The 26,339-nt window shown below is 45.3% G+C and overlaps 1 protein-coding gene across 1 annotated transcript; it reads right to left on the reverse strand.

Annotated features, from left to right (window-relative positions):
* Nucleotides 1-14,141: 14,141 nt before the first annotated feature.
* On the reverse strand, nucleotides 14,142-17,166 carry LOC146176563 (sulfotransferase ssu-1-like). Its single transcript, XM_084581323.1, has 3 exons — nucleotides 17,119-17,166; nucleotides 15,959-16,350; nucleotides 14,142-14,700 (listed from the first exon to the last, which is right to left on the reverse strand). The coding sequence occupies exons 1-3, from the start codon at nucleotides 17,164-17,166 to the stop codon at nucleotides 14,142-14,144; spliced, it is 999 nt and encodes a 332-aa protein (XP_084437449.1).
* Nucleotides 17,167-26,339: the final 9,173 nt, after the last annotated feature.

Here is a 26,339-nt window from a genome sequence, read left to right on the forward strand (position 1 = left end):
GTGGGAAAGGTTTGAATGGAGTTAACGGTACTTAAAGAGATGATTAAGATATCGTGGCTAATAAACCGCATTGTGATAAATCCCGGAGATACATTGCACTTGCACACGGAAAGCAGGGCTAACTACCCCGAGGAAAGGTAACCAAAACACATAAATTGTTACAAGACATCTTCAGTTTTTTTGATGGAAGACTCCACTTAGTGCGCAGAAAATTATACGAGCGGCAACCTTGGCTGCAAACACTCTGCATTTCAGAAATTCAACAACTTCTACAGTGACGCACTGTTTTAGGTTATAAAAGTTAGAGACAGCTGCATTGTTTTGGCTATCTTGCGGACGATAGGGCGACATTCGTTTTCGATTGTTACGACTCCAATCCTTGAGCCTCTAAAAATTCTTTTACTTTTCGCGAAATATTAGTGCAGGACCTTAAAGGCGGCTTTTAGCACATCGGTCTATACCGTGTGCTGTTATCATCTGTTTTGGCTTGGACCCAGTCCCTATCCTTGTGCAAAAGAACACGCATGGGAGCAGACACTTGGGCTAAATGTGGCAGGAAGCGGCCCAAATGATTCGCCATGCCCAAAATGCTTCTAAGCTCAGTAACGTTTCTGGGTAAAGACGGTTAAGAATCTCATTCTAAAATCGGACGACCCTTATTTAGCCTTGCTGGCTTATAGGGCCACGCCTGGTGTTTTGAACGTCAGCCCAGCGGAGATACTGATGGGTAGAAGGCTTAGGACGAGAGTCCCAATGCTGCCTTCGCACCGCAATCCGGGACAATGCTGTCTGCAAGAAGCGGCAGCCAAGGACCGTAAAGTCAGAAAGGAGAAAAGCCGCCACTTCGACCGACGTCACCGGTCTAAAAATCTCCCAAAGCTGGAAGCAGGTGATGTGGTGTGGGTGACTGATCTCCGTACCAAAGGTACAGTGCTCGGAGCAGCACCACAGCCGCGTTCATACCGTGTTCAAACGGAAAACGGGGTCGAAGTCCGTCGAAACAGGAGAATGCTTAACCGTCTCCCAAAAGACCGGGTAGATAGCCGGAACTACGAATTTCCGGATAGTCAGGAACAGCCCAGCAGGGCCGGATTGGTAACTGGAGTAGACAACCAATTTGACGAAGCTCCGGAAGCTTTGGTGCCTCTAACTCAGACGGAGACTGACGGTGGCAATTCTCAAGCTAGAATTGTAACTACGACCAGATTTGGAAGAGTTGTTCGCAAACCCATAAGGCTGGGCGTGGACGACTGATGCTTGGAGTGACTGTGTTCTGTCGTGTTTTCTTGGGTGTGTTCCAATGTTATTTTGAAGTGTATGCATGTAAAGTTAATAGTGCTTGAAAAGGGGGATGTGCTGTTATCATCTGTTTTGGCTTGGCTTGGCTTGGCTGGCAGCTGCGACTGCGATAGTGGCGCAAGTGTATCTGTGGCGCAAGTGTGGCGCAAGTGTATAAAAGCGGAGTGCGAGAATAAACGGGGGTCATTTTCGTCGTCTGGGAGCGCGGTGTCTAGACTGCTTTCTCGGGCAGCGTTCCGGCGCGGGTGCAGCGGCGCCCCCCCTGCCTGGGCTAACACGACATACCGAGCGAAGACAAAGAAAACGTATTTTAGGGTATTATTTCTAATGCCGGCAATATACGGTACTACTGAACTCAATAGAGGAACGCATCAGGCGGAAAAAGAAAAAAGATAGGCGCAGAAAATTAAATATTGTCCTGCAAAAATAAAAACAAAAACATTACTGGTGACTGCAGCCAACTGCATCCTCATAATGATAATCAGCTGCAGCTGACGCACCGGAAAAGCGGTCTACGAACAGCTGGTGACGCTGATCTCCTAGCCAGAAGTAAATTGAAGTTTCGTCATAAGCAGCGCTGGAGGCACGATTATGGCGGTGCTTTACCAAATGATAAATGGGAGCACTGTTTTCGCGGTCTACTCGGGCACACACAGAGCAAGATGTCACTTGGTGCTTCGTATATTTCGCGGGCTTTCATGCCTCGTCAGAAGCATGTGTTGTGGACCACATTTTTCTGGCACTCAACAACTTCCCTATACACACCAGAACGCTTGATGTCGTATTTAATGAGGTTATCATTTAACGTCGAATTAATATCCACGTGAGGAATGAAAACTGCCAGCCAGTGCCTTTAGTAACTGCCTAACCACCCTAACTCAATTCCGATTCAAATGAACGCTTTGCTGTCTTTTCAAATTTCGATTTTGTTTGTACGGAGAAGCTGAAGAAGCTCTTTTTATAGCTGACGAGGAATCAGTGCAATATTGAGTCCACGAGCTCTAAGATAGCGAGTTGACACTACCTCAAAACTCTGCTTAGAATATGTCCACTGATCAGAATAATTGCAGAAAATCCACGTTATCCTTGGCTGCGGTTTTTAAATGGAATAAAAACGGCGTAGCGGGGCAAGGCAAATAACTATATACAAATGTGAGAACTTGGTTTCATTTCCTGAAGGTGTTCCGGACCTCCCGAGCGTTTTTCTCACCGTTAAATTGTCGTTCTTTCTTCGGCGATTGTTATTGCCCCAAACATTGGTTTCTTTTATGGTTATGTGTTTGGCGTCACTTTACTGTTAAGTGTAATGCCTAATTTATCTTACCTTTTAAATTAGAAAAAACTTCTGTACTTGATTAACTCGCAAATAGTAGCTCGCAAACTATGGTAGCTGGTTCTTCTGCGTACCAACCGTGGCCTGCAACCGATGACACTTGCAATGTGAAGTCTGATCTAGGACATGGGAAATGTACGGCACCACTATTGTCGACTTTTCGTTCCTAAAACACCTTTGTATTGTGCCATAGAAAAGAGAAGTGAAAGCAACAGTGTAGCAGTAAACAGTGCAATTGTCTTGCTTAAGTAACGAAGAAATGGCTTCCTTTATGATATGCTCATGTCGAAACGGCTTCAAAGCAAAGGTGCCCGTGTGCTGTGCGATGTCAGTGCATGTTAAAGAACCCCAGGTGGTCGAAATTTCCGGAGTCCTCCACTACGGCGTCTCTCATAGCCTGAGTCGCTTTGGGACGTTAAACCCCACAAACCAAACCAAACCAAACCAATCATCTGAATGTGCAAAATGCACGAGTATCTCTTGATTACACAACGGACAACTACAGCCCCCAATCACGGAAGTAAGTGTGGAATCAGCGAACACATCCTCACATTATTTTTGGCTCGAAAAAAAAAAAAAAGCGAGACAGCGGCATAAATTTCCGGGCGATATAGCATATGAAAGGCGGTCGCGAAGTCGGCATGATGACCGCTAAGCGACGCTGGACCGTCGAAGAAGCCAAGATCAAAGAAAGCAGGATCGGATTCACGATAACGAGGGAAATTGTTTAAAGGGAGACAACGCAGTGAACTACATTACATCAGTTATAGCCGAGTCATTTAAGAGCGACGATAGGGCAATCTCCGCAAAGGAAGCAACACAAGGTAGCAGAATACAAAGCAGTTTAGAACTGACCAATCTAAACTGGAAAAAGGCAGAAAAAATATTCCTAAAAGCACATCTACAGGAATAAATGGAATTCCGATCAAGCTGAATAATGAACTCGGTCCAAAAAGTAAGGAAACGTTGTAAAAGCTCTGGAAACAGCCATAACGAATAAGCAAATTCCGGATAGCTGGCGGCAGAGTAAAATGAATTTGATTTATAAAGGGAAAGGAGACAGGATGCACACAAAATCCTACAGACCGATTACCATAACATCTGTTATGTACAGGTTAGCCATGCAGGCGGTGAAATTAAGGGTGCAAGCATTGGTAGAAAGTAACAAGATACTCGGAGAACTTCAGAACGGCTTTAGAAATGGTAGGCCCTTAGATGATAGCCTGTTCGTGCTTACCCAATGCATCGAAATATCTAGAGTGGAAAATAGACCTTTGTATTTGGCCTTCCTGGACATAAACGGGGCGTATGATAACGTAAGCAGGGAACTCCTGTGGAACGTATTAAAAGAAGGTATCGGTTATGAGATAATAGAGTTCCTACAGGAAGTATACCGGGATAACAAAGTAGAAATTACGTGGGAAGGCATAAGAAGTACGGAGGATGTCAAAGTATGCAAAGGATTAAGACAAGGCTGTCCTCTATCACCAGTGCTGTTCATGCTTTATATGATAAACCTGGAACGGAGGATAGAAGACAGTAACCTAGGTTTTAACCTGCCGTTTAGATTAGATGGAAAAACGGTAGAGCAGCGCCTCCCCGGTTTGATGTATGCAGACGATATTGTGCTGCTAGCTGAGAGTCTGGAAGAATTGCAAACTCTAGTTAAGTATTGCGGAGACGAAGGGGACGCTCTAGGCTTCAGTTTCAGAGCAGTTAAGTCGGGTCTGATGATTTTCAACGGCTCAGCTGATCAGGGTCTTAACATACAAGGCCATGAAATAACTAGAGTAGCTGCATATAAATATCTGGGGCTATGGATAAACGAAGGATTGGCATACATTGGACGATTAGCACTAGGTGCCCACGGCAAAACTACAAATGAGGCGGTACAGGGAGATATGGGCTGGGCATCTTTCGAAGTACGGGAATGTATGGTTGGTTCACAGGAAGGGAAAGGCGCAGTATCTGTCACACTTGCTCTGTGGACACCTGAATCGCGCCGTAAGGGAAGGGAGGAAGGTGGAAGTGAAAGTGGAAAGAGCGAAAGGGGAGCCGTAGTGGAGGGCTACGGAGAATTTCGACCACCTGGGGATCTTTAACGTGCGCTGACATCGCACAGCACACGGACGCCACTTCGTTTCGCCTACATCGAAACGCAGCCGCCGAGGTTGGGTTTGAACCCGGGAACTCCGGCACAGTAGCCGGGCGTCTTACCACTGCGCCACCCCGGCGGGGCAGTACGGGAAGCTCAGAGTAAAATATTATATGAGGAACGACTGAGGAAATTGGACAGTAACAGATGGGCAGCTAAAGTATTTAAATACCTGTACATAAAAAGCGTGGACTCACAATGGAGAAAAAGAACCCGGAAACTAACTAGTAAGTATGGTAGTCACAAGGACGGAAAAGTAAAGAGCATTAAGCAACAGGTGAAAAACACAGAAGGTGAAAATTGGATAAATTCGATGGAAAAGAAACAGAGTGTGGAATTATACCGTGAGTGGAAAATGCAGATCAGGAAGGAAGATTTCTTTGATAACTCAAGAGGCAGTGCCTACACTTTTTGAAGCTAGATCAGGGTGCCTTAGAACACGCAGCTACAAAACGAAATTTAACAATGGAGATGACGCATGTGCTATATGTGGAAACTCCAGTGAAACAACTGACCATATTATACTCGAATGTAATGATATCCACCCGGAAGTTGATGCAGGCGCAATCACTGTTCCTGAAGCTCTGGGGTTTAGAGATACCAGTGGCCGGGTGAATAAACCGGCGGTGGAAACTAGCAAAAAACGACTGGAAGATTGGTGGCTTAAAAGCAGAGAAGTGACATAATGTTAGTAATGTAGGAACAAAAAGTTAATAAATAGAATGGTGGTTTAGTTAACAATTCTAAATCAATAATTAAGACATATGGAGAAAAATGAGCATGATAGCTACTGCTACCACCCCGTTTCAAAGGGGACGCTCCTATATTCCATCCATCCAGCCAGCCAGAAGATTTTTCCACAAGCTGGAGCATGATTTCAAGTTGTCAGTGGCTTGTTATGGTTATCGAAGCCATGGCCTAGTTGTTAGGGCGCCTGTCTCGACTGCGGGAGGTGGTTCACTCGAAACCCACCACCGGACACCCACCGTTGAAAATGGGTGGAAGCGTCCCTCGGCCTGGCGAACGATTTTCCGCAGAGGTGTGCGCTTGGGAGGAGCTCCGTAAACCCCGCTCTATCTCTGTCGGGAGAAAGCCCAGTTTCGAACTATCGCGCAGGTCCTTTGGGTGGGCCATTGAAGAAGCCCACAGTGAAGCGGTGACCTTGTCGTAGAGAATCCGCCTCGCATCAGGGAGCGTGACAGAGACTGCGCCTTTCCTTTTTCCTGTGAAGCAATTATTATTTTTCGGAGTGCGACGCGTCAATCAGCGTCTCAGTTTCGTTGTCAGCGTGCTCTCGATGCTTTCGTTGAGACCTCCAGTCTCCTTACTGCACAACCCATCCATTCCCACAAAGCCGCCCATGCCTCCCGTTGGCGAGGGCTGTCCTCAAAAAGCCAAGATCACAAGAAAGAGAAGTTCCAACGAAATTTCCCCGACCACAGGTTTCGCAAGCCTCGGGAGGACATCCCGTGCTGTTGTTGTTGGTGTTGTGGCTGTAGGAGGATGGAAACAAAAATGCACGGGCCTGCTACTGGCTCTGTTGCTGAGCCACCTCCGCTGCCCCGTGCAGACATAAAAGAAAATAGAGAAGAAAAGGAAGAGGGAGAGAAAGACGCGCGCCGAAACAACAGCCGTCGTCCACCACCGAAACGGTGGCGGGTGCAATAACGGCCTACAACAGATAAAAAATTTTGTTGCAGGCTAGCCCCCGCCACAAGCGGCGGTGATCCACCTGTCCCAGCCCCATCAGGGGAGTACCAGGTAGGACCTCCTGCGCAAACAGTGGCACCAATGAAGGAAAGAGCACAATCATGCACGGAAACCGAGAGACGCGTCGGTGCAAGACCCCTCTTTCGCTGGAAGCACCGAAACGCCGTCCAAAGCAGAGATGGCTACACCCCTACCGGCCGAGTTTCAGATGGCCCAGATACCCCGGCCCATGCCTGGACCAAATACTGCCGATACGGATGACGATGCCTTTCCGCGGTGTGCGAGTGGACGTCCAGCTCGCAGGAGCACACTCGCCAAGAACTAGAAGGAACCGATTATAAATACCATGATTCGTCGAAAGTAATAACGCGTAAATGGTCAGTTGCTCAGTTTATGCCTGAATTATCTGCAAGAATCATCACTGTGTTTAAACATCTCTATATGTTTATAAACGATCGGAACAAGTGAAAATTCAACCTCTAAAACCTGTACTAGCGTTTTGCTCTTGTAACATGTCTGCAATTTTGTAACGGGAAATTTCTGTACTACTGTAATATTGTTCAGTGTTAACCCTCCTAAATGATTGACATTGTCACCCTGCTGCCATGCTCTTGATGGATGATTGCGCAATAGACTAAACACACGCATGACGTCGTTGGTCAGTTTTGGGATGGTTGAGAGGGTACTGTACAAATACTTTACACAATGAACTTGATTAGATTTTATTATAACAAGGTTGTAATCTGTGTGCTAGTGATTCGTTCCGCCATCAGACAACCATAAATCCGCCTTGTATGCGGCAGAAGCCCATACGTGGAAAGAATCAATAACCCATACTTCTTGGTTAATGACCCTTTTCCAAGCATTCCGCCCCAAAAGAGCCGAGCACGAGGCCTGAGGAAATTTTGTACTCATTTAGAAACTGATGCGTACCCGGCGGCACCCGGGGTCGGTCCTGGTACCTCCCGAATGCGAGGCAGATGTTTTACCACAAGGCCATAGCTTTGGTCACTGTCGGCTTCTTTCTTACATTGGACATAGGAATTAGTGCAGCAGACAGAGCACTACAGTGAAATGACCACATATGGGCTTCTGCCGTATGAGGCGGCCTTTTAGTTGTCTGATGGCGAATGAATCACTAACCCCACAGCGCGACAGTTTAGACGATCACTCTTTCCCAAGCATTTCAACCCAAAAAAAGTGGAGCATCAGGCCTGTCTTATTAGTGTCCTCGCATGCTGTACGAAAAATTCTTCATTAATAACGTTTCTGCGAACGTGATGACAATCTGTCAGCATAAGCTCCCTTACTACAATAGCCCCTTTTTGTCTTCCCCCTTTGACTTTCTTCTTCAGCCTTTCCCTAACTGTGCAGTTCGCGGGTGAACCATGAGTAACACAGTCGCCAGAGCACTTTTCTCACAACGCCCACAACAATGCTAATGTACTTCACAATGTCGCAGAAGCTTCGTGCAGGTATCTTTGTAATATTCGTTATATAAAAAAACGAATTTCACCACCGGGGCTCGTACTCAACCGCGCCTGCTTCAAGTATGCATTTACTTAGAAGCTGTAAGAAATGGACAACTGGTGTAGAAGACTCGCGTTCTTATTTGTGTTCGTCGCGCAGCGCAACAAAAACTGCACATGTAATGTAATAACAGGGAGATATGAAACACAGCGCCACCTAAATATTTTTCAGGTCAATATTGTTAGCATGTTACAACACGCAGGCCTGCGCATGCTCAGAAGGTGGGCTTAACAGCGCGGTTTACACACGTTGTCCATCCCGTCAGTCAAGCTTCTCCCATCGCCTTTAAGAGAGAACGACCTCATTGATAAGACTAGTGAGCTGTTCTGTCCTCTTATACGACATGGGAGAGAAAACATGTAAATCGCGTGATTACGGCCCAAGAAAGGTTGCATTGAAAAACGAACTGATCTGATTACTTTTTGAAGGCTATCCAAGGAGCAGCGCACAAACGGATACAATAAAGGATAACCGAACGCAAATAACTGTAACAAAGTTTTTTTTTTTTTTTTTTTTGCAACCAATAATTGGCATCGCAATGTTATGCTGATAAAGCATGAGAGGCACAAAAAGATGAAGAAATAACAGTAAGTGATATACCGCATACATATAGCGAGCCTTATCACGAATATCTCCCCGCCATTTGTCTATATATGGTTAGTAGGCGATAGACTATACCTTTATTTTAACTTGTGTGGTCGTGTTCTTATACCCTTCCTTCGTAAAATGCGTACCGTTTCGAGCAAATATAGTATTCGAAAGTTTGACAAACAGGCTTACTAAACGCCGGCACTGACCTGTCGTAAGTGATTCGAAACCCTTTGCCTCACACGAAAAATAAAACGGGGAACTGTCCGTGCTGTGGTAGGTGCTTCTTTGAGAGCCAGAAGCAGACATATCAGGCGCATGTACTCCGCGATAACAGAGCTCCTTTGCTGGAGACCATGAGGAAAAGCGTTATCAACGGCTCCCCGGAGGAGGGCTCGTAACCAAGGTGTACGGTGCGGCTTTAGGCGTCAATGTGGCATTCGAAAAATGTCACATAACACTAGAAGCAAGAGAAAAACCATTTTTATCAACCCAGTTTAACTCACGACCCCCAGCGCACTCAAGCCAATGACGTCATTCCTTACGCGTGTAACTCCAACTAATCGGAGAGCGCAAGGAAAAGTGACTTATATATAGCGTTACAATGCTAACGTGAGAAGTTGGGCAAGTTGGTAAGTCGGTATGGTAAACGAGCGCTAAAAGACAAACACAGTAGAGGAGACAACATGACAAGCATTTTATTCGGAAAAACAGTATTAAGAGCACAAGAAAGGGGAGAAGAAACAATGTTCTCCCTCTCCTGTGTTCTTAAGGCCGTTTTTCCGAATAAGCCATTCAGTTTCGACTGAGCGCTAGTGTCGTGTTCTCTTCTGTGTTCGTCTTTTCTTTCTGCGTTATGTAACGCATGTTTTCAACTCAGGTAGTTAGAGTGGCCTCCGTAGTGTCACGGGGAGACTGCATTCGGTCACTCGGGTTGTTGTCACGTCACGACCGCTGCAAGCCACAAGAGGTGCCAAAGCACAGGTGGGTCTGAGCCTGTTGGCTCAGATAAATGAGTTTGGAGAGTCACAATGATAGTTTGTCAGGGTCTGGAGGTCCGGACGTGTGCGGCAGAGGCCTAAGCGTGAAAACTTGGAGTGCAAGCAGGCACACCCAACAGAATCATCGGTCCCCGCCAGCTCTCTTGTTCTACACTCTCCACGCAGTGACACTTTCAAGTCGTACATCACAGTGAGAAGCAGTCGCTATGTGCATTTGTTATCGCTTGAGCTTTAACGTGACCCAGCAGCGAATTCTTCTCGGTGATGCTAGCTGAAAAGAAGGAGAGAGTAAATTTCAAGGCGTATTAGAGGTGTCCACCAAGGGAGAACTAACTATATGTTATATTTGCGCACGCAATGAATCGCTTTGCAATTTACGTGATAGCTTAAGGGGCGTGTTGTGCTGAAATACTGGCGTTGCCGCCGTCGCCTTGCGGCGGCACAGCAGCTTCTGTGCCTCAGGGATTCACATCAGCCATTCGCGTTTGCACGAAAATGTGAGAATACTTGCGCCAACGGGTAAGACCTCAGTGAAACCCACTGTCTTCGCAACATTGCTCCGTCTTAGGCTTAATTCAGTGATTGTTTGAAGGCGGTTACAATTGCATACAAGTCTGGAGAAGAGAACCGGAAATTGTACTATATTGGCGCGCATGCGCAGAAGTCACGATAGCCCGGCGGCGAATGCTATGAGGGCTTCTTTGCGTCATCGCTTCACTGCTTTCTCAAGCAGAGGCCCCTTAAACCTTAAGAGGTGCAGCTCCCGTTGTAAAAGCGTTCTTCTTATGATTATAGCTGTACGATAACAGTGTTGATATGTAACAAAACCCCTTTGCTGATTTCTGATATGGATTTGTGTTTTCATTCTAACTGTCATTTACTACTAAGCCCTTTCTCCGAACGAATCCCTCGCTTACTCGCTTAACGAACGCACTTTTTGGCTGTTGAAAATGTTACGTGAAAAAATGTTCTGCAGAGCTGGACCTGTGATTAACAGGCGTGTGACTGTTCATTGGGCTCAATGAAATCCGGCATTAATGTTAGGTTGAAAAAATTGACCCTTTCTAATCTCCTTTGAAAGGAGAAGCTCTGTTCGTATGTGTGTCCAAAATATTGCCATTAGGACTAAAATAAAAAGTGAGCAGAGTGTCCCCGCCATAAAAGGGAAGGTATGGCCTCTTTGGGGCCTGTCGAAAGAGGGGTGATCTCTGGAACTACAACTGAAACGTTAAAGACGAACACAGCATGGAGTTGGACATATGCTAACTTCCTTTAGCAGATAGCGTTGGCGGTTACTTCAGTGGCACCGACTGTGATAACCGCCGTTTTTGGAGACGAATATTATATGCAGCTGACTAAATACGTCTATCAGACGAAAACTACGGCTGTAGAGGGATTTTGCGCACAGGGTCTCGGTCCAGTTTCACAAAGGTTCTCGCTGAGCTTCACTTCCGCTCATGTGCATGTCAATCTCAAAGAAAGACCACGTGCATGGAAATTAGAATGTCCGACTTCACCCTGATAGTGAGCTGTGGCGCGGTACAGAAGCTATAGCGACTCTTCGGGCTGATCTAACTCGTTACTGCGGAAAAAGCGGAGGTAGAGATCGAAGTCTGCCGTCTGCGCTGGAGCCTTCATCACTCCAAACACTTCGGTGGAAAGTGTCAATCAGCTTACAATGGGTGATCCACTAAACAACTAAGCTTAACTACCACGAATCTTCTTATCAGAAGAACCTAATGTATTCTTAAGTCTCGTGCTAGGAAATGCAATTACGGTGACAACAGTCGCATACCTGCAGTGTTATATAAATGTAACCAGGGTACTGAAAGTTTTATTTTTTGCATACTTTTCGTTCCGCCAAGTGCAAAATACATTTTAACCTTCATATATAATTATTCTTTATCATTTGGCTACATTAGTTCTGAAATACATTGTCAGGATTCTAATTTCTATTCTTTGTGATTAAGTACCAAATTCTTACCTATCCAGTCATGAGCAGCTATCAAGTAAAAAAAAAGACTACTTAGAAAACACAAGTTGATTCTAGAAAGGCACGACGTGACAATGTAAGTGGTTCCCACCTGCAACTCCCCTTGCGGACCTTCGTCGTTGGCACACGTAAACTTTGAGATTGGATTGATTAATAATCTATTTATATGTCTCCCTATTATCTTACGCATACTCAGTTGGCATGCAGTCCTAAGGTCCCATATTTGTGGCGAAAGACGTCTTGAGAAATGGTCAAAACGAGCCGTACGAACGTGCGTGCGAGGCCTATAAGTCGCGTGCCTGGCTGGAGATTCAAGTGTTCTGGAGGACTGCCTTCCGCCCTAAAAATTAGAAATCAATACAGCAGCTGCATCAAAGAATGCGAAAGCGTTATCGTTATCGCAAAGCTAACGAAATTTTTACTTTCCTTGCTGTACAATATGTTCGTTTCAATTCTTTAAATTTTGCTTTCATGTATTTATTTTTGCTCCCGTTTTAATGTATCTTATTTATTTCAAATTCTTATGTTTGTTTTGTTTTCTCCTTTTATTTACCACAGTCATCAATCACTATCGTCACTATTTATTACTATTAACTTATTTTTCATTATTATTCCAACCTAAACTCTTCTTTTTGTGTTATTTAGATCTTTTGTCTCTATCCCAGTATGTGAAGTTTTCCCTGCGCGATATTTATTCTTTTTGTGCACCACTACCAAGACCCCATTGCTGTTCCTGCGCTCGTTAAATAAACATTGGTTGATTGACCATCACGAATAATTATCAATATTTTTACACAAACTAGCAATTTAGTAATGGTTTACGTGAAAAGAAAGGAGCAGTATCTGTCACAATTTCTTTGTGGACACCTGCACCGCGACGTAAGAGAAACTGATTAACCTACGCCGCGCTAAACCCCGTGCATACATTTTGCGTCTACATTTTTGCATTCCTTTTTTCATTTCACCAACACATCCTATTAAGGTTTTCGCCTCAATAATCGGAGTATGGCTTCGAAGAGGCCACGAGGATTTTGTGAGCCTCCAGAGTGGGCATACTTAGTGTAAGTGGCTCCTTAAAGTTATTGAAACAATACACTGAAAGACTGCATTGTGGGCTCATGGAAGCAACTACATCTACCTTGTCATGGAAAGCGTATTATTTGTCCTGAGCTTCGTCTCAGCACAGCCGACAACACGTCGCAGTGTGTTACAGCAGGCAACAGTTCGGTGTTCCCTGCTAGGCGCCGGCATCAAAGATCTCACAAGTAGACAATGTTACAACTTTCCTCCACCATGGTCTTATTATCCCGAAACAATATTCACAGCATCACAGCGTGTCAACTTTCGAGCATCTGAATATTAACGGTCATGCTATACATATGTAACTTTAATTCACAAAAAGCGAGTAAAGAATGCCTCAAAATAACTGTACATATTCGATAAAAGCGACGATACATTACACACGAGAACTCTGCACAGGAGAGAAGAGTGAATCTTAATAAAAGACCTTGAGATGCAACATTAGGAGAAAATTAATAAATTCACATTTTCAGTGCAAAAAAAATTCTTTTTAAAGGCAATGGCTATATTCTACCCAATATTTGATTATGCTGAACAAAGTATTATTTGCAGATAGCTGGTGTAGTATATTGGAAACAGTACTCAATCGGCAACACACGTGGCGTTTTCCAGCGGGTGCATAATTAGGGAGCAACGAACACACGAAAGCTTTAGAAAAAATCAAACAAGTATAGTGTGGAAGACTATGTTAACACGTTATTGTTTACTTCTCGTTGATATTTATTTGTCGCGAAGCTAACTGGCGCGAGAGGGAAAAAGGGCTCTGAGCGACAACTTGGATCAGCCCATTTCTTTTTTTTTTTTTGCGCGTGAGAAATCACATATATGAAGGATAGACTGCACCTAGCGCAGCAATGTTTTCAGTGACGTGCCTATAAATGAATATAAAAAGCTATCAAACGGAAAACAGTGATACGTGCAGGTGTGTCAGTTGTCATCCTCTGCTTGAGTAACAAGTTACTGTCATGCGTTAACGAGGTGGCAAGCCTATCGTTATGACAGGTGGAAATAAGGTGCTATACAGACCATCGCGAGCTCTGTCAAGCTACTGTCATTAAATAGGTAGTGTTATGTCCTATTTTTGTATTTCAGGAGCAAAAACATCAACCTTTATTACAATATTCAAGAAGTTGTTTTGGTTTAAATTTATATTCAGATTTTTTATCTTTAATCTACTTCAGCTTCAGAGGCCTAAACTGCCCGCACTTGCGAAAGTTGGGCATGCTTTGCTGACTGATTGTTCTCAGCAGTGCAACCTTATACTTTCCAGCAGTATATGACTTCACAAGACGCCAAACTCAACCCAGATATAAGCAGTAAAAAGCTGGAGGCATTCGTAAGCGCATAAATCTTGAGGAAAAATACACAGTGAAGTGCAGTACTCAGCACCACATCATGTTAAACCCTTAAGCATTACATTCATAAAGGTAGAAATCTAATGGCGGACAGGGCTCAAGGGAGATCTACATTTTTCCACAGGCTCATAACGTCACTACCTCTTGTTTTTAGTTCGATCCGCGCCTTCAGTCTAGCTATTTGCTCGGCGCTAAAGTAGTTCCTCCAGTCGCCTACTGTGCCTTTGCGTAGAAATTCCTCGTTTGCTTTCTTACTCCACACATCACTGAAAAATTCCTTCACCGTCTTCATTAGGTCCGCCCTAGCGTCGACAGACAAGGGGCTGAATGTCTCCGTCCAGTTCTTGATCTTGAAATTGAGGGCCTTCATTTTCTCGAATTTCGTGGAATCAAGCACCTTAGTTACAAGTGCCGGGTTCTTCCTCATCTTTTCGCCGTACTGTTCCTTTCCAATGAAGTCTGCCATCTTGAGAATCCAGCAGTTAGTGTCTTTCTTGAGTTCCTCGTAAGTGAGGAAGAGCACGTTGGTACCATACCGATGTTCATACCAAGAGAGCAGGTTGTCGAAGTAGTCCCCGAAGTCGACCTTTCCCTCTATAAACATATCGAAGAACTGGTCGAATGTGCCGTCTTGAAACCGGTACGTCGGAAGACGCCTGCGTGGTGCACAAGGTTCCAGGAAGACAATGGGTCCAAATTAGACGCCACTGGCAAAGATATCTTACATTTCTTACGCCTTACAACTTCTTACTCTTATTGTCTAAAAGCACTTGCTGCTGTGCTAGTTGGTTTCGGTTCATAATTAAATAGTTTTAAGGCGCAAAAAACAGATAAGGCGCTTCGTCCCGTCACCTACCTTGTGTGGCGCTTCCTCTCGTCACCTAGCTTTGTATGGCGCTTCGTCCCGTCACCTACCTTTGTATGGCGCTTTGTCCCGTCGCCTACTTTTGTGTGCCGCTTCGTCTCGTCACCTACCTTTGTATGGCGTTTCGTCCCATTATTTACCTTTGTGTGGCGCTTCGTCTCGTCACCTAACTTTGTATGGCGCTCCGTCCCGCCACCTACCTTTGTAGGGCTCTTCGTCCCGTCACCTACCTTTGTGTGTCGCTTCGTCTCGTCACCTACCTTTGTATGGCGCTTCGTCCCGTCATCTACCTTTGTGTGGCGCTTCGTCTCGTCACCTACCTTTTTATGGCGCTTCGTCCCGCCACCTACCTCTGTGTGGCGCTTCGTCCCGTCACCTACCTTTGTGTGGCGCTTCGTCCCGCCACCTACCTTTGTGTCTTGTCTGTTTTTGCGCTTTAAAACTATTTAATTTTCTTACTCTTACACTAAGAAAACTTCTCGCAACAACGTCAGTGAACGTAATGCGCCTTTGCATTGTTTTGGTTTTGAATATGACCGCTGTCAGTGGCCCCCGTTCTGAATGGTCTTGTGGCTAAAGCTCGTTGAATTGTAAAATCGTAAGCGAAACCTGCAACTCCAGGACAGGTAAGCCATGCCAGCAGTGGAGGAGAATCAAAGGAGGGCGAACAGAGAAAGAGAGGAGTGAAAAAGAGGAAAAGAAGGAGAAAGGCGGAAAGAATGGAGAGATCATGACTTTAGCAATATGGAACTGCTAAGAGGCTGCCCTGTTTAGGCAGCTTTTTTGTTTCATTAAACATTGGTACTCGTGTTGCCATTCGCAGCTGCTTAAGTGTGTATTTAGTTGATGCAGTGTCGGCAACATTAGCGGGACATTAACCACGAGCACATCGCCTTTAGCAATGCCTGCTTTAGGATTTAGAGAAACCATGACAGTGCTCTTTTGGCATCAGTCCGGTGACAGTCAATCGCTCAGCTTCTCACTCTTTGTGGCATTGTTGCGTGTTTCATGAAACAATTCTCGCAGAATGGGAAGTGGACATTGCTTACTTTGTGTGGTGATAGAAGGACACGCAGCAGTCGTACGGATTCCGTGCTATGTACACGTACTTGGCCTTCTCCGAGTACGGGTGCTTGCTGAACGGCAGGTGGGTCTTGATGGCGCCTGGCCGAGGCATGGCTCGGGCTCCTTCGGCACCTACGAGCTCGAGGAAGGTCAAGACTTTGAGGCTCTGCTCCGTGCTGGCTTCACTGTGTTCGTCGACGTTCAGCAGGGCCTGTGCGATGTTCTGTAGCCACGTGCTTCCACACTTGGGGTAGCTGACGATGAAAACGTCATCGTCCTGGGGCTCGTAGGAGAGCGCAGATCTGATGTTCCGCTCGGTGAAAATACGGTTCAAGTGCAGACCGAAGACTTCGTGGTAGACTTCCCGGAAGGGCTCCTGCGACACCCGCGAACCAGCAGTTTTATCTAATTTGAACGGCTAGTGTTGTTACGTTATTAAATACGGCACTTTTAAGAAGCTCAACAGTCAGTTTAAAATTGGCAAGCATAGAGTTAGAGTTGAATGTCTTTTCTGACATAGCACTGCTATCCTAGGCGGTAAAACTAGATGACGAAAATGGCTGCAGTATTATGATCAAGTGAATGGAATGCAGATCTGTCCTTCCACAGATGCGCATGGACACATTGATGCTATTAAAGCTGCACCACTGACAAACAGTCCTCCAGCAGCAATAGGGGGAAATATAGGCCTGCCTGTTATGCAAAAGAATGCATAGCATGCATTCAGGTTTCTTTATGTGCGTGGAATTTTTCAGAAATATCGAGGCTGATTATTCGATAAAGAAAGTCAACAGAAGTGCAAAAGCTTAGAATTTATTCATAGAGGGTGGCATTAAACTGCAAGCTATTCGGGCTTCTCTCTCCAGAAGTAGATGACACTCGAAACTATCTCAGGACACGTCGCACACTAAAACGGCTCGCATCAATTTCTGGCGTTGGGAAACGTTATACTGCTGCCGCTGTAAAAGATGCTTGATGATTTCTAGCCTTGGAGAGGCAAGTGGCAAATCGCTGCCTATCCGCAGGAGAAGCGGTTGAAATTTCAAAACAAATTAAAAAAAAAGGTTCTCTGCAGAGCTATATAGGACACAGAAATGTTTTCTTCAGAACTTCTAACTCAATGACTACAACAGACGCCGCTTACGCGTTTGCAATGTTGACCGTCTTTGTCACTTTGCACTTCAGACCCCATATTAAGCCGTAGATCCACGTTATCTGGCAGGGCTGCAACGAGCGACAATGAACACCTTTAAAAATCGTGGGGTCGGCAGCAAACAAAGATACAAACTCGCAAACAAAACTGGTGGGTGATATTTCATGCTGATAAATTGACTAAGCACTTTGGTGTTCGAGTCGGTTTAGAGTCGCGTACTCAATAGCATACAGTCACAGTCTCCCATATATTACGTTGAAGTCCAGTCCTATCAAGGTGCAAAGCCCCTGTTCAACCAATTTGTTCCAATGGACGTTCATGACCTTCGAGAAGCTTGTCCTCCTCGCAACCAACGATCCCGATGAGTTCGGCTCGCGTAGCAAATACACGTGCTTCCCAAAGTTGGAGCTTCCTGCCAATGGGCCATAAAATATGGTCACGTCGATGCACAACCATTCCAAGCGCCGAGCTGAATTCAAATCAGACTTTGAATGTACCTCTAATAGAATGGTTGGAAGTAAGGAAAGGAGCAGTATCCGTCACACTTTCTCTGTGGACACGTGAACCACGCCATAGACGTTTCCAAGTTTGATAAACCTAATTTGACCTTCAGCGCTGCTTGCGAGATGTGGAAAATGAGCTCTAATAATAATAATAATTATAACTGGTTTACAGGAAAGGCGCAGTATCTGTCACACACCAACACCTGAATGATGCCGTAAGAGAATGGAGGAAGGTGGGAGTGAAAGTGGAAACGGAGAAAGAGGTGCCGTAGTGGAGGGCTGCGGAGTAATTTCGACCACCCGGGCATCGTTAACATATGTGATGACATCGCACATTACACGGACATTAAACAAGCTACAGACTCTGCCGACGGAGACAGCAGTGAATAGCATTTAAGATGATTTTAGACAGCTCGGTAAAGGGCTAACGTACTTTTGAACTGCCTAATAATGACATGCTTCAGTTCTTAGATTTACAGTTAGTTTTTAGATGGACGCGTTTGCTGAGCTTACCCCCCTCGTGCTTAAAAGGGCCTCCTGACGTATAATTCTGCTCACTCAAAGGTTGTGAGGGGCATCGCAACGGGGCATCGCAACCCTCTGCTTGGGGTCCTCGCTTCGGAAATTGTGCGTTAATGAGATGAAAGCTAGCTTTAATATTTCTTCTTGCCGGCTTCTTGAAGCCGGCTTCCCTGAGTCGGTCTTGCTCTCTGTGGTGGAAACGCCCCTGAAGAAGTTGAAGGCTGGCGCTTGCAGAAATGAACCGGCGGGAAATGAGAGGCCTATAGTGGTACCTTACATCCACAAAGTCACTAATGGTGTGAAGAAAGTGGCAAACTGGCTTTAAGTAGCGGCTGTATTCTCTGCCCGCAAGCTTGCAGCCGTCGCATAACTTGCGAAAGCCAAACGATCGGCTGCCAGAAGAGGCATGGCCAGCATTTTTTCAAGTGTGCGACCAACGTTGTCTACGAAATTCAGCTGCCCCGAGGAAGTAATTTTGTTTATGTGCTTGTGGAAACTGATGTCATGTTGACCGCTATACACACATTGTATTTGCTTGCTTTGTATACATGTGCCAAATGCAATTTGCTTCTCTCAGGGAGGAAGACCCACATTAGGCGTCGTGCCTTTGGCCTCCTTCCTGAAGTGTAAATAGAAATGAACTTCAATAAATAAATAAATAAATAAATAAATAAATAAATAAATAAATAAATAAATAAATAAATAAATAAATAAATAAATAAATAAATAAATAAATAAATAAATAAATAAATAAATAAATAAATAAATAAAAACAGTATTTCAAAACGTGTGTGCGGTTGTAGTATCTGCACATAAGAGGACCGCAACTTCCTTTACAGTCTGTTTCTGCTAACGGCTCATGCGTATGGCGAAAAATTGGACAAGAGACCATATTCCGCTCGGTGCTGTGTCTCTAGTCAAAATATGGCTATTGTTTAGTGAGGACGGCCAATTTATGGGGCGGTAGCATGCGGAAAGCCAAATTATTTCGTTCTTTACAATGTGTGGTCGTGAGTCATGCACTTTGGACCTACAACCAGCGAGTGGCTCATGATATAGCACTACAAAACATTCGTCATGCACATGCTTTAAATGTTTGGTGACGATTCTGAACATGTAGTTCTAGCATCTGCTTCTTAATTGGATGAGTTCTTTCCACACCACAAAACCGCACACAAGTGCGATAGAAAGGCTGTGACATCCCCCAACGTGTTCAAGTTACCGCTATGGCTCAGAGGATACACCACTTGGATACTGAACTGAGCGACCCAGGTTCAATTCTGGCCGCCATGAGCACGTTTTAATGCAGGTGAAACGAAAGACACATTTGTCTTGTACGTTCGCAGTACACGCCTTACGACACCCGAGGTCGTACAAATTATCCCAATGAAGTGCTCCAGTATCGTGTCCCTCAAAGCCTAAATCATTTTTGGATGTTAAACCCCACAACCCGCATTATATCGTACTTCAGCAAAGCTTTACACTAGGGCTAGTTGGTGTTCAGTCAGTTTAACGTAGATGCCCGTTAACAAAGTCAAAGGGACAGAAGTTTGCGTTTGCGTTTCTCTTAAGGTGTCCCACTGTAATTTGTTAGCTAATATTTATCTTAGTATATTTAACCAAATCAACCCCAAATATGTGAAGAAAAGCCACACAACTAACAACAATACATGAATTACCAAGGAATGCAAAACTAAACAGTGTCTAAATTTAACACAACCGAAAACTAATATGTATAAAAAGGATCCGAATTTTTCGTTTTTGCTTACGGTATTCGGAGCACTCTCGTGGGGATGCGTCAGAATAAATCCTAAATGGTGGAAGAACTAGTATCGGAGCTGGCTTCGGGGCAACTCTTGTTGGTTACAGGTGGTCGGTGACGTCAACACTGAAGGAAATCCTGAACACTGCAGGTAACTGTTGAGCCACTGGATTGCGACACCAGCCATAGATGCAGCTAAAACCTACAAAGCGGCGCCATATGTCATGCGGAGCCGCTTATCCGGAGCAGCAGTCGGCAGTTGCCCCTCTCAGCCTAGGCATCCTGATCTGCCTTTACCAAGTGATGTTGCGAAATCCGGCTAGAACACGGAAGCTTTGCACTTCTAGCTGATTCCTCTGTCCCCGTTCTGACAGGCAGTTCTTGACAATATAAATTGAATGAAAAGAATATCTACAGACTTGTCGAATTGCTCCTGTTCTTGTGAATGAAAAGATAATGAAAAGACGATCCATGGGATTGTCGACAGGCTCCGGCGGAGCCGTCCCTTCTGCGTCGTGCGGAGAGAGGTGAGTTAATAGAAACGAGACAGGAAGAGTTGAAAAACGAGACGAAGGCCGCAACACCTGCGTCGCCTGAGGTGATGACAGATTCAGCTCCACATGCCCCTGTGACAAGGAGCCTCTTGCATAATGGGGAAAGACCCCAGATCCCGGCTCCGAGACGCCAGGATCCCCCGTCCCTATTCGCTCCCTTTGCCTAATCATGTTACGTACTCTTAAATACCCCTGGTTATCATTAATTGTGGTCCGCCACTTTTGCCACGATTTTGGTCCGGGTCATGCCTGATCTTTATTGAAGCCCCACCTCTGGGCCCGGACGGAGACATCATAAAAATCATAGTAGCAATTACAAAAAGTGATGCCGTTATTAATAATGACGATGACGACAGTAGTGAGGATAATGAGGCTGCAGCTTGTGGCAATGATAATAATAGTAGCAATGATAATGACGGTGCATTTAGTTGGTAATGATGATTGTAGCCATAGTGATGAGCCATCTCACCGGGGTGGCGCAGTGCTCAGGGCGCTCCACTACTGTGCCCAAGGACACGGGATCGAATCCCGGCCTCGGCGGTCGCTTTTCGGTGGACGCAGAAAGCTATACGGCCATGGACTGTGCGATGTCAGTGCGCGTTAAAAAACCCCAGGTGGTCAAAATTTTCAGAGTCCTCCACTGCTGCATCTCTCATAGCCTGAGTCGCATTGGGACGTTAATGCCCAGAAACCTAACCAAACCAAACCATAGTGATGATTATGATGATGAGTGGCAAGAAACGTAATCAAGCCTAACGAAGCTGTCGCTATGCTTCATCTGGGTTTAGCAAGGTTAAATTACAGCAAACTTATCTATTTTACCCTAAAATACTGCCTGCTATATATAATATGCCGAATTCCAAGGATCGGACAAATATTATCGAAATTGCCTATTGTGGGCTCAAACATCCTGCAAACCACCACATGGAAGTACCAGGCAAACAAACATTGCCGATTGTGGGATCTGGTGCCAGAACACTAAAAATACCGGATCGTATTTATGTCCTGCTTCTAGCCAGCAAAAGCAACTCTTCCCTTGCGATCACTGTTCTATCATATATGAGTACATTGAAACTATATGAATGCATATATGAGTATATTGTGAGCCCTCCACGGATCTTCTTTCATTTGTACATACCATGATCTTCTTCTTCCTCTTGTACATACCATCATCATCGTCCCGCGGCGCCGGCTCCGGCGCGCTTCTGGGTTTTGTCATCGGAGTAAAACGCCAGACACGGCATCCCTTGCCTTGCCGTCTCGACCTTGCCGTCTCGACCTGGCCTTCTTCCTCAATACGAACATATGAACATATATGAGTGAACATATTAGCGCACTGAACATACGAGCTGTACTGAACAGGAGCTGTAGCCGGAATGGCGAGTCAAATTTAATACCTTAAACCAACATGTAGACAATGAGCGATATTCTAGTGGAAAGCACTGTATGATATTCCTTCACCTGGTGTATTTCAACATGTTCTGACATCTTATCCCCCACGGGCGTTGTTGCATTTTCGCCTGCATCAACCCACAGCCATCCTATCCATGGTTAAATCTCACAACCGTCGGGCCATTTGACAAGTACAAATCCAATCAACCAAAGCGGCGCGCACAATTCTGGAGCGGAAGTCTAGAATTGTGGTTTGAATTATTCGGTCGCCTGCATTCAACACGCATACTTCTTTGTTTGTTTCCCATGTTGTGCTGTGTATAAAATTTGTAAAATTTCATTAGTGCACGGTGCCTCGAGGAAACCATTTCTGCATGTACAAAAAATTCAGTGCTCCCTTGTGATCAAAACTTACTTATAACAAAAAAGCCCAATGTTGCTAGATAAGCTCAAGATGCTGTGTCTCAACAGGAAAAGGAACACGTCCTAAAGTGCTCCATTCAACCACTGGCACATGTGGTCTGTTTTTAACTTTGGTCTGCATTATCTCCGGCCGCGATATGATTAAAAAAATGTACTATTTTTTTTTTTCAATTTTTACTTTGCTGCTGCACATACCACAGTGGGAAAACACCAGTTCATCGAGACCTGCTATGACTGCAGAGCACCGAAAGAGGCACACCTGTTCGTTTTAAGAGCTTTAAGAAAAGCTGACTGCAATGCCGAGAGAAGGCATTTAAATTTCACGACTTTAAGCTTCATTCCAGAACTGCAGTTCCATTTCCAAACGCTGTTAAGATAACTGTGCAGAAAAGTTAATTCAGAGATGACGTTGATAGTATGGTAAATGACACATCCGTCTAAAAACACGCGTATATTTTAGGAGGTACACTTAAGTAAAGAATGCCCAATAAAAACAGCGGATGACCAAAGACAGACCCTGGGTCACACAGAAGGGTTTCGGGAGGGGGTTGTATGAATTATTCTTCAGTGGAAGTATTTATGTACGCGAAGAAAAACAAATACTGAATCCAGGTTGCAGCACTGGGGTCTACGTTCAGCACTTCATGATTAAGCATAGGAAGTGCTGGTGAAATACTTTATCAAATGCTTATGAAAAATGGACAAAGATCGCATCAACCTGCACGTTGTAGTGAAAGTTAGTAGGCAAGTCATGAACAAAAGGAACTGATTGTGTCTCACGGGAGAAATATTTGTGGAAACTGCGTTGTGACGGGACAAATTTTTCACCTTCAACTCATAATCATCAGCTGACTATACCCATTGCAGGGCAAAGACCTCGCCCTCTATTCTTCCAATTAACCCGGATCTGTGCTGGCTGCATCTACTTGACCCCTGCGAACTTCTTAACCTCAGAAAAACTGTTATTTTTCTGAAGAGGAAAGTGTATAACAGTTGCATCCTACCGGTATTCACTATGGGGTTGAAATATGGAGGTTAACGAAAAGGGTTCTACTTAAGTTGAGGACAATGCTGAATGCATGAAACGAAAAGTGGTAGGCGTAACGTTAATAAGAGATAGGAAGCGTGCAGAGTGGGTCAGAGAAATAACTCAAGTTGTTGGCATTCTAGTCGAAGAAATGGACATGGGCAGGGCATGTAGTGCGGAAAGAGGAAAACCAATGTTCTTTAGTAGCAACCAATTGGATTCCAAAGGGAAGGAATGCGTAGCAGGGGCGGCAGAAAATTATGTGGGTGGATGAGGTGAAGACCAGGAGCGCAAAAAACCAGGACACAAGGAACACATAGAAACAGTGTCCTGGTTTTTTGCGCTCCTGCCCTAGTGAAAAACACGGTATGAGTCACAATAATCTCATACGGATTTCTCATATCAAACTCATACAAATCTAATTAATTATCATATATTTCTCATATGATGAATGAGATTAGTATGAGATTATATGAGATTTGTATGAGATTAGTATGAGTTTAGTATGAGAATTTGTATGAGGTTATTGTGACTCATAAGGTTTTTTCACTAGGGTGGTCTGCACGATGCTTCACCGACTCGCCCACACAAATGTATTAATGGATGAGGTGAAGTTCGCGGCGGTCAAAAAGATGCAGCTAGCTCAGGATCGGGTTATTTGGAGGAAAATGGGAGATGCCTTCACCCTGCAGTTGGTATAGTCCGGATGATGATGATGATGATGCGCTTGCCAGGGGCGCCATTAATGTCTGAAGCATATAAGCAGCCCAGACCCGCAAACCAGAAATTGCGCTGTGGTCGACTGTAATTAAAGACGATTCTCGGCAAAAAAAAAGTGCGTCAGTTTTTGTTCAAGAAATTGAAAAACCTTGGTGTGAATATCTTTTTCACGTTAAACGTCAATCGACGTCACGCTATTATTTACACCAAATATATTGGCTTTGGTTTTCTGTAAACATAACAAACTTGGTTTATACCGTGGCTTGGTACGTCGTAACTAGAAAGTGATTACGTCGCCAACAAACATGAGCAAGCTGACTTGCAAAGCGGAGCTGTATGATGAAACTAGAAATTGAAGACGTCATCAAAGTTACATGATCAAGGCGACTTATATGTGGTGAAGCATGTTCTAACTAGTAGTTGATGTCTTCATATGGATAAGTATGACTTGCAAAGTGCTTTAGTGTGTCGTAACAAGAAATTGATGGCGTCATCAAGTCATGTAATCAATGTGACTTGCAACAGTGGTATTAACTAGACGACAATATGAGTAAACAGGTAAAAACGACGTGATTTTTCACTGTACACGGACGTTGTGACCATTCTCTGACGCTTGTAGGAACAAATCTGGAGCAAATCTAATGGTGAATTCCAATCGCAGAGCAGGAGCACTTCCAGAGCAACGTTTTCTGCTCCTTTCGGAGCAATTGTCTTCCAAACGCAGATCCGGAACACGGATCGCGTCTTCCAAACGCAGAACGGGAGCAATTGCCGAGCAAGGGTCGCTCCGCGGAGCAGTCAAAACTGCTCCGCCAAAATCGGGGGAACCGACCGGAAGTTTGCGTGACGTGACTTTCCGAGCGACGCTTGCGCATGCGCTAGCTAGCGCATCCATTTCCGGTGGCTCGCCGCGTTGTTGGGTCTCTCCAACGCGCCTCTCCATAGCAGACGATCAGTATTTGCCGCCGCCATGGATGGTGATTCGCGTCGCGCTCTTGCGCTCGCTTTGCTTGAGGACAGCGAGTCGGAGAGCAGCAGTTCCGACTCATCTGTCGAAGAATCAAGAATCAACTACTTATATGTCAATCGTCCGTGTAAACTTAAAGCCGCGCACGTTACGGCTCGGCTCTGGAAGACTGCAAACATTCGGTACGTGAACCGAAGTTTTCTTCCATATTAAAGAAAATGCTGAAGGAGTCTTACCGTGTGTGTCCGCGCTCGGCTCTTCGAGCAAGGAGGATATAATTGCGTAAACGGCTGGTGTAACCTCCATATCAAAGGGAAGAAAGGCTGCAGGCTTGCACAGCAGACGACGCGAGCGCACGAAAAGCGCGGGCAAGTGCAAGGAATGACGGGTACTTTCTCCGTCTCCGTTTGCTCGCGAGCGTCACCTACTTGCTCCGGCCGGAGCAAGAGTATTCGAAACGCAGAGTCTGGGAGCGTGCTCTTCGCCGGATTGAGGCGTTCTGTGATGGAGCGTGTGCGCTGCTCCAGTTCTGCGATTGGAATTCGCCATAAATCGTTTTCGACCAAACTGCTGCCACACACGGTTTGCATTCTACACTTAAGCAGTCTTAAGTGCCTTACCGAATCGTTTATTGCGAAAAAACACATAATACATCTTAGACACATAACAGAATGAATTTGCTGATAAAATTCCTTTCTGTGTGATTGAGTAGGCCTCGCAGGCACCTAGACGCCTGTGCCCTTTGTCGAGTTTTGTTCCTGTTTTCGTGAACTGCAATTAATCTTATTATGCCTTCTATTAAACTACCAAGAACAACAGTAAAGCTACCCACATTGGCCCTCAAGCAGAAAAAAAGCATTATATTCTGATTTATACGCCAATGGTTGTGCTAAAGGAAATAAGATGATTATAAGTGCCTCGCGCTTTATGGAGAAAGAGGAACCACGCGAGGGAGCCGCATGCCAAGAAGAAGAGGCTGACGTGGTGTGCGTCGAGAAGCGCTTTGAAGGCAGCGCCCAGCCCGGACGGCCCCTGTGCCTCCAGCCACTGTTGCCGCCTTGGCCTCATGGTCCTGACCGCAAAATTCGCTACCAAGCATCTGTGAGTGGACTAAGTGCTGGCACCCACGTACCAGTCATGGCCGACAAGCGCCAAGGAGGGTCGACGGATGCCGCCACCGCTGCTCACGGGACGGAAGCAGGAATGCTTGAAGACTGGGAGCTGCTGCCCCGACCGCAGTCGCGAATCGATGGACAAGGCGGCGACGACATCAGTCGGGGCGCACTATGGGACGAGAAGAGACGCCGTGGTCGGACCCGGCCTGAGTCCACTACCTGCCCAG

Source organism: Amblyomma maculatum, chromosome 10 (assembly GCF_055883805.1).
Source record: "Amblyomma maculatum isolate TAMU_Amacu chromosome 10, ASM5588380v1, whole genome shotgun sequence".
In the NCBI taxonomy this organism is placed as follows: domain Eukaryota; kingdom Metazoa; phylum Arthropoda; class Arachnida; order Ixodida; family Ixodidae; genus Amblyomma; species Amblyomma maculatum.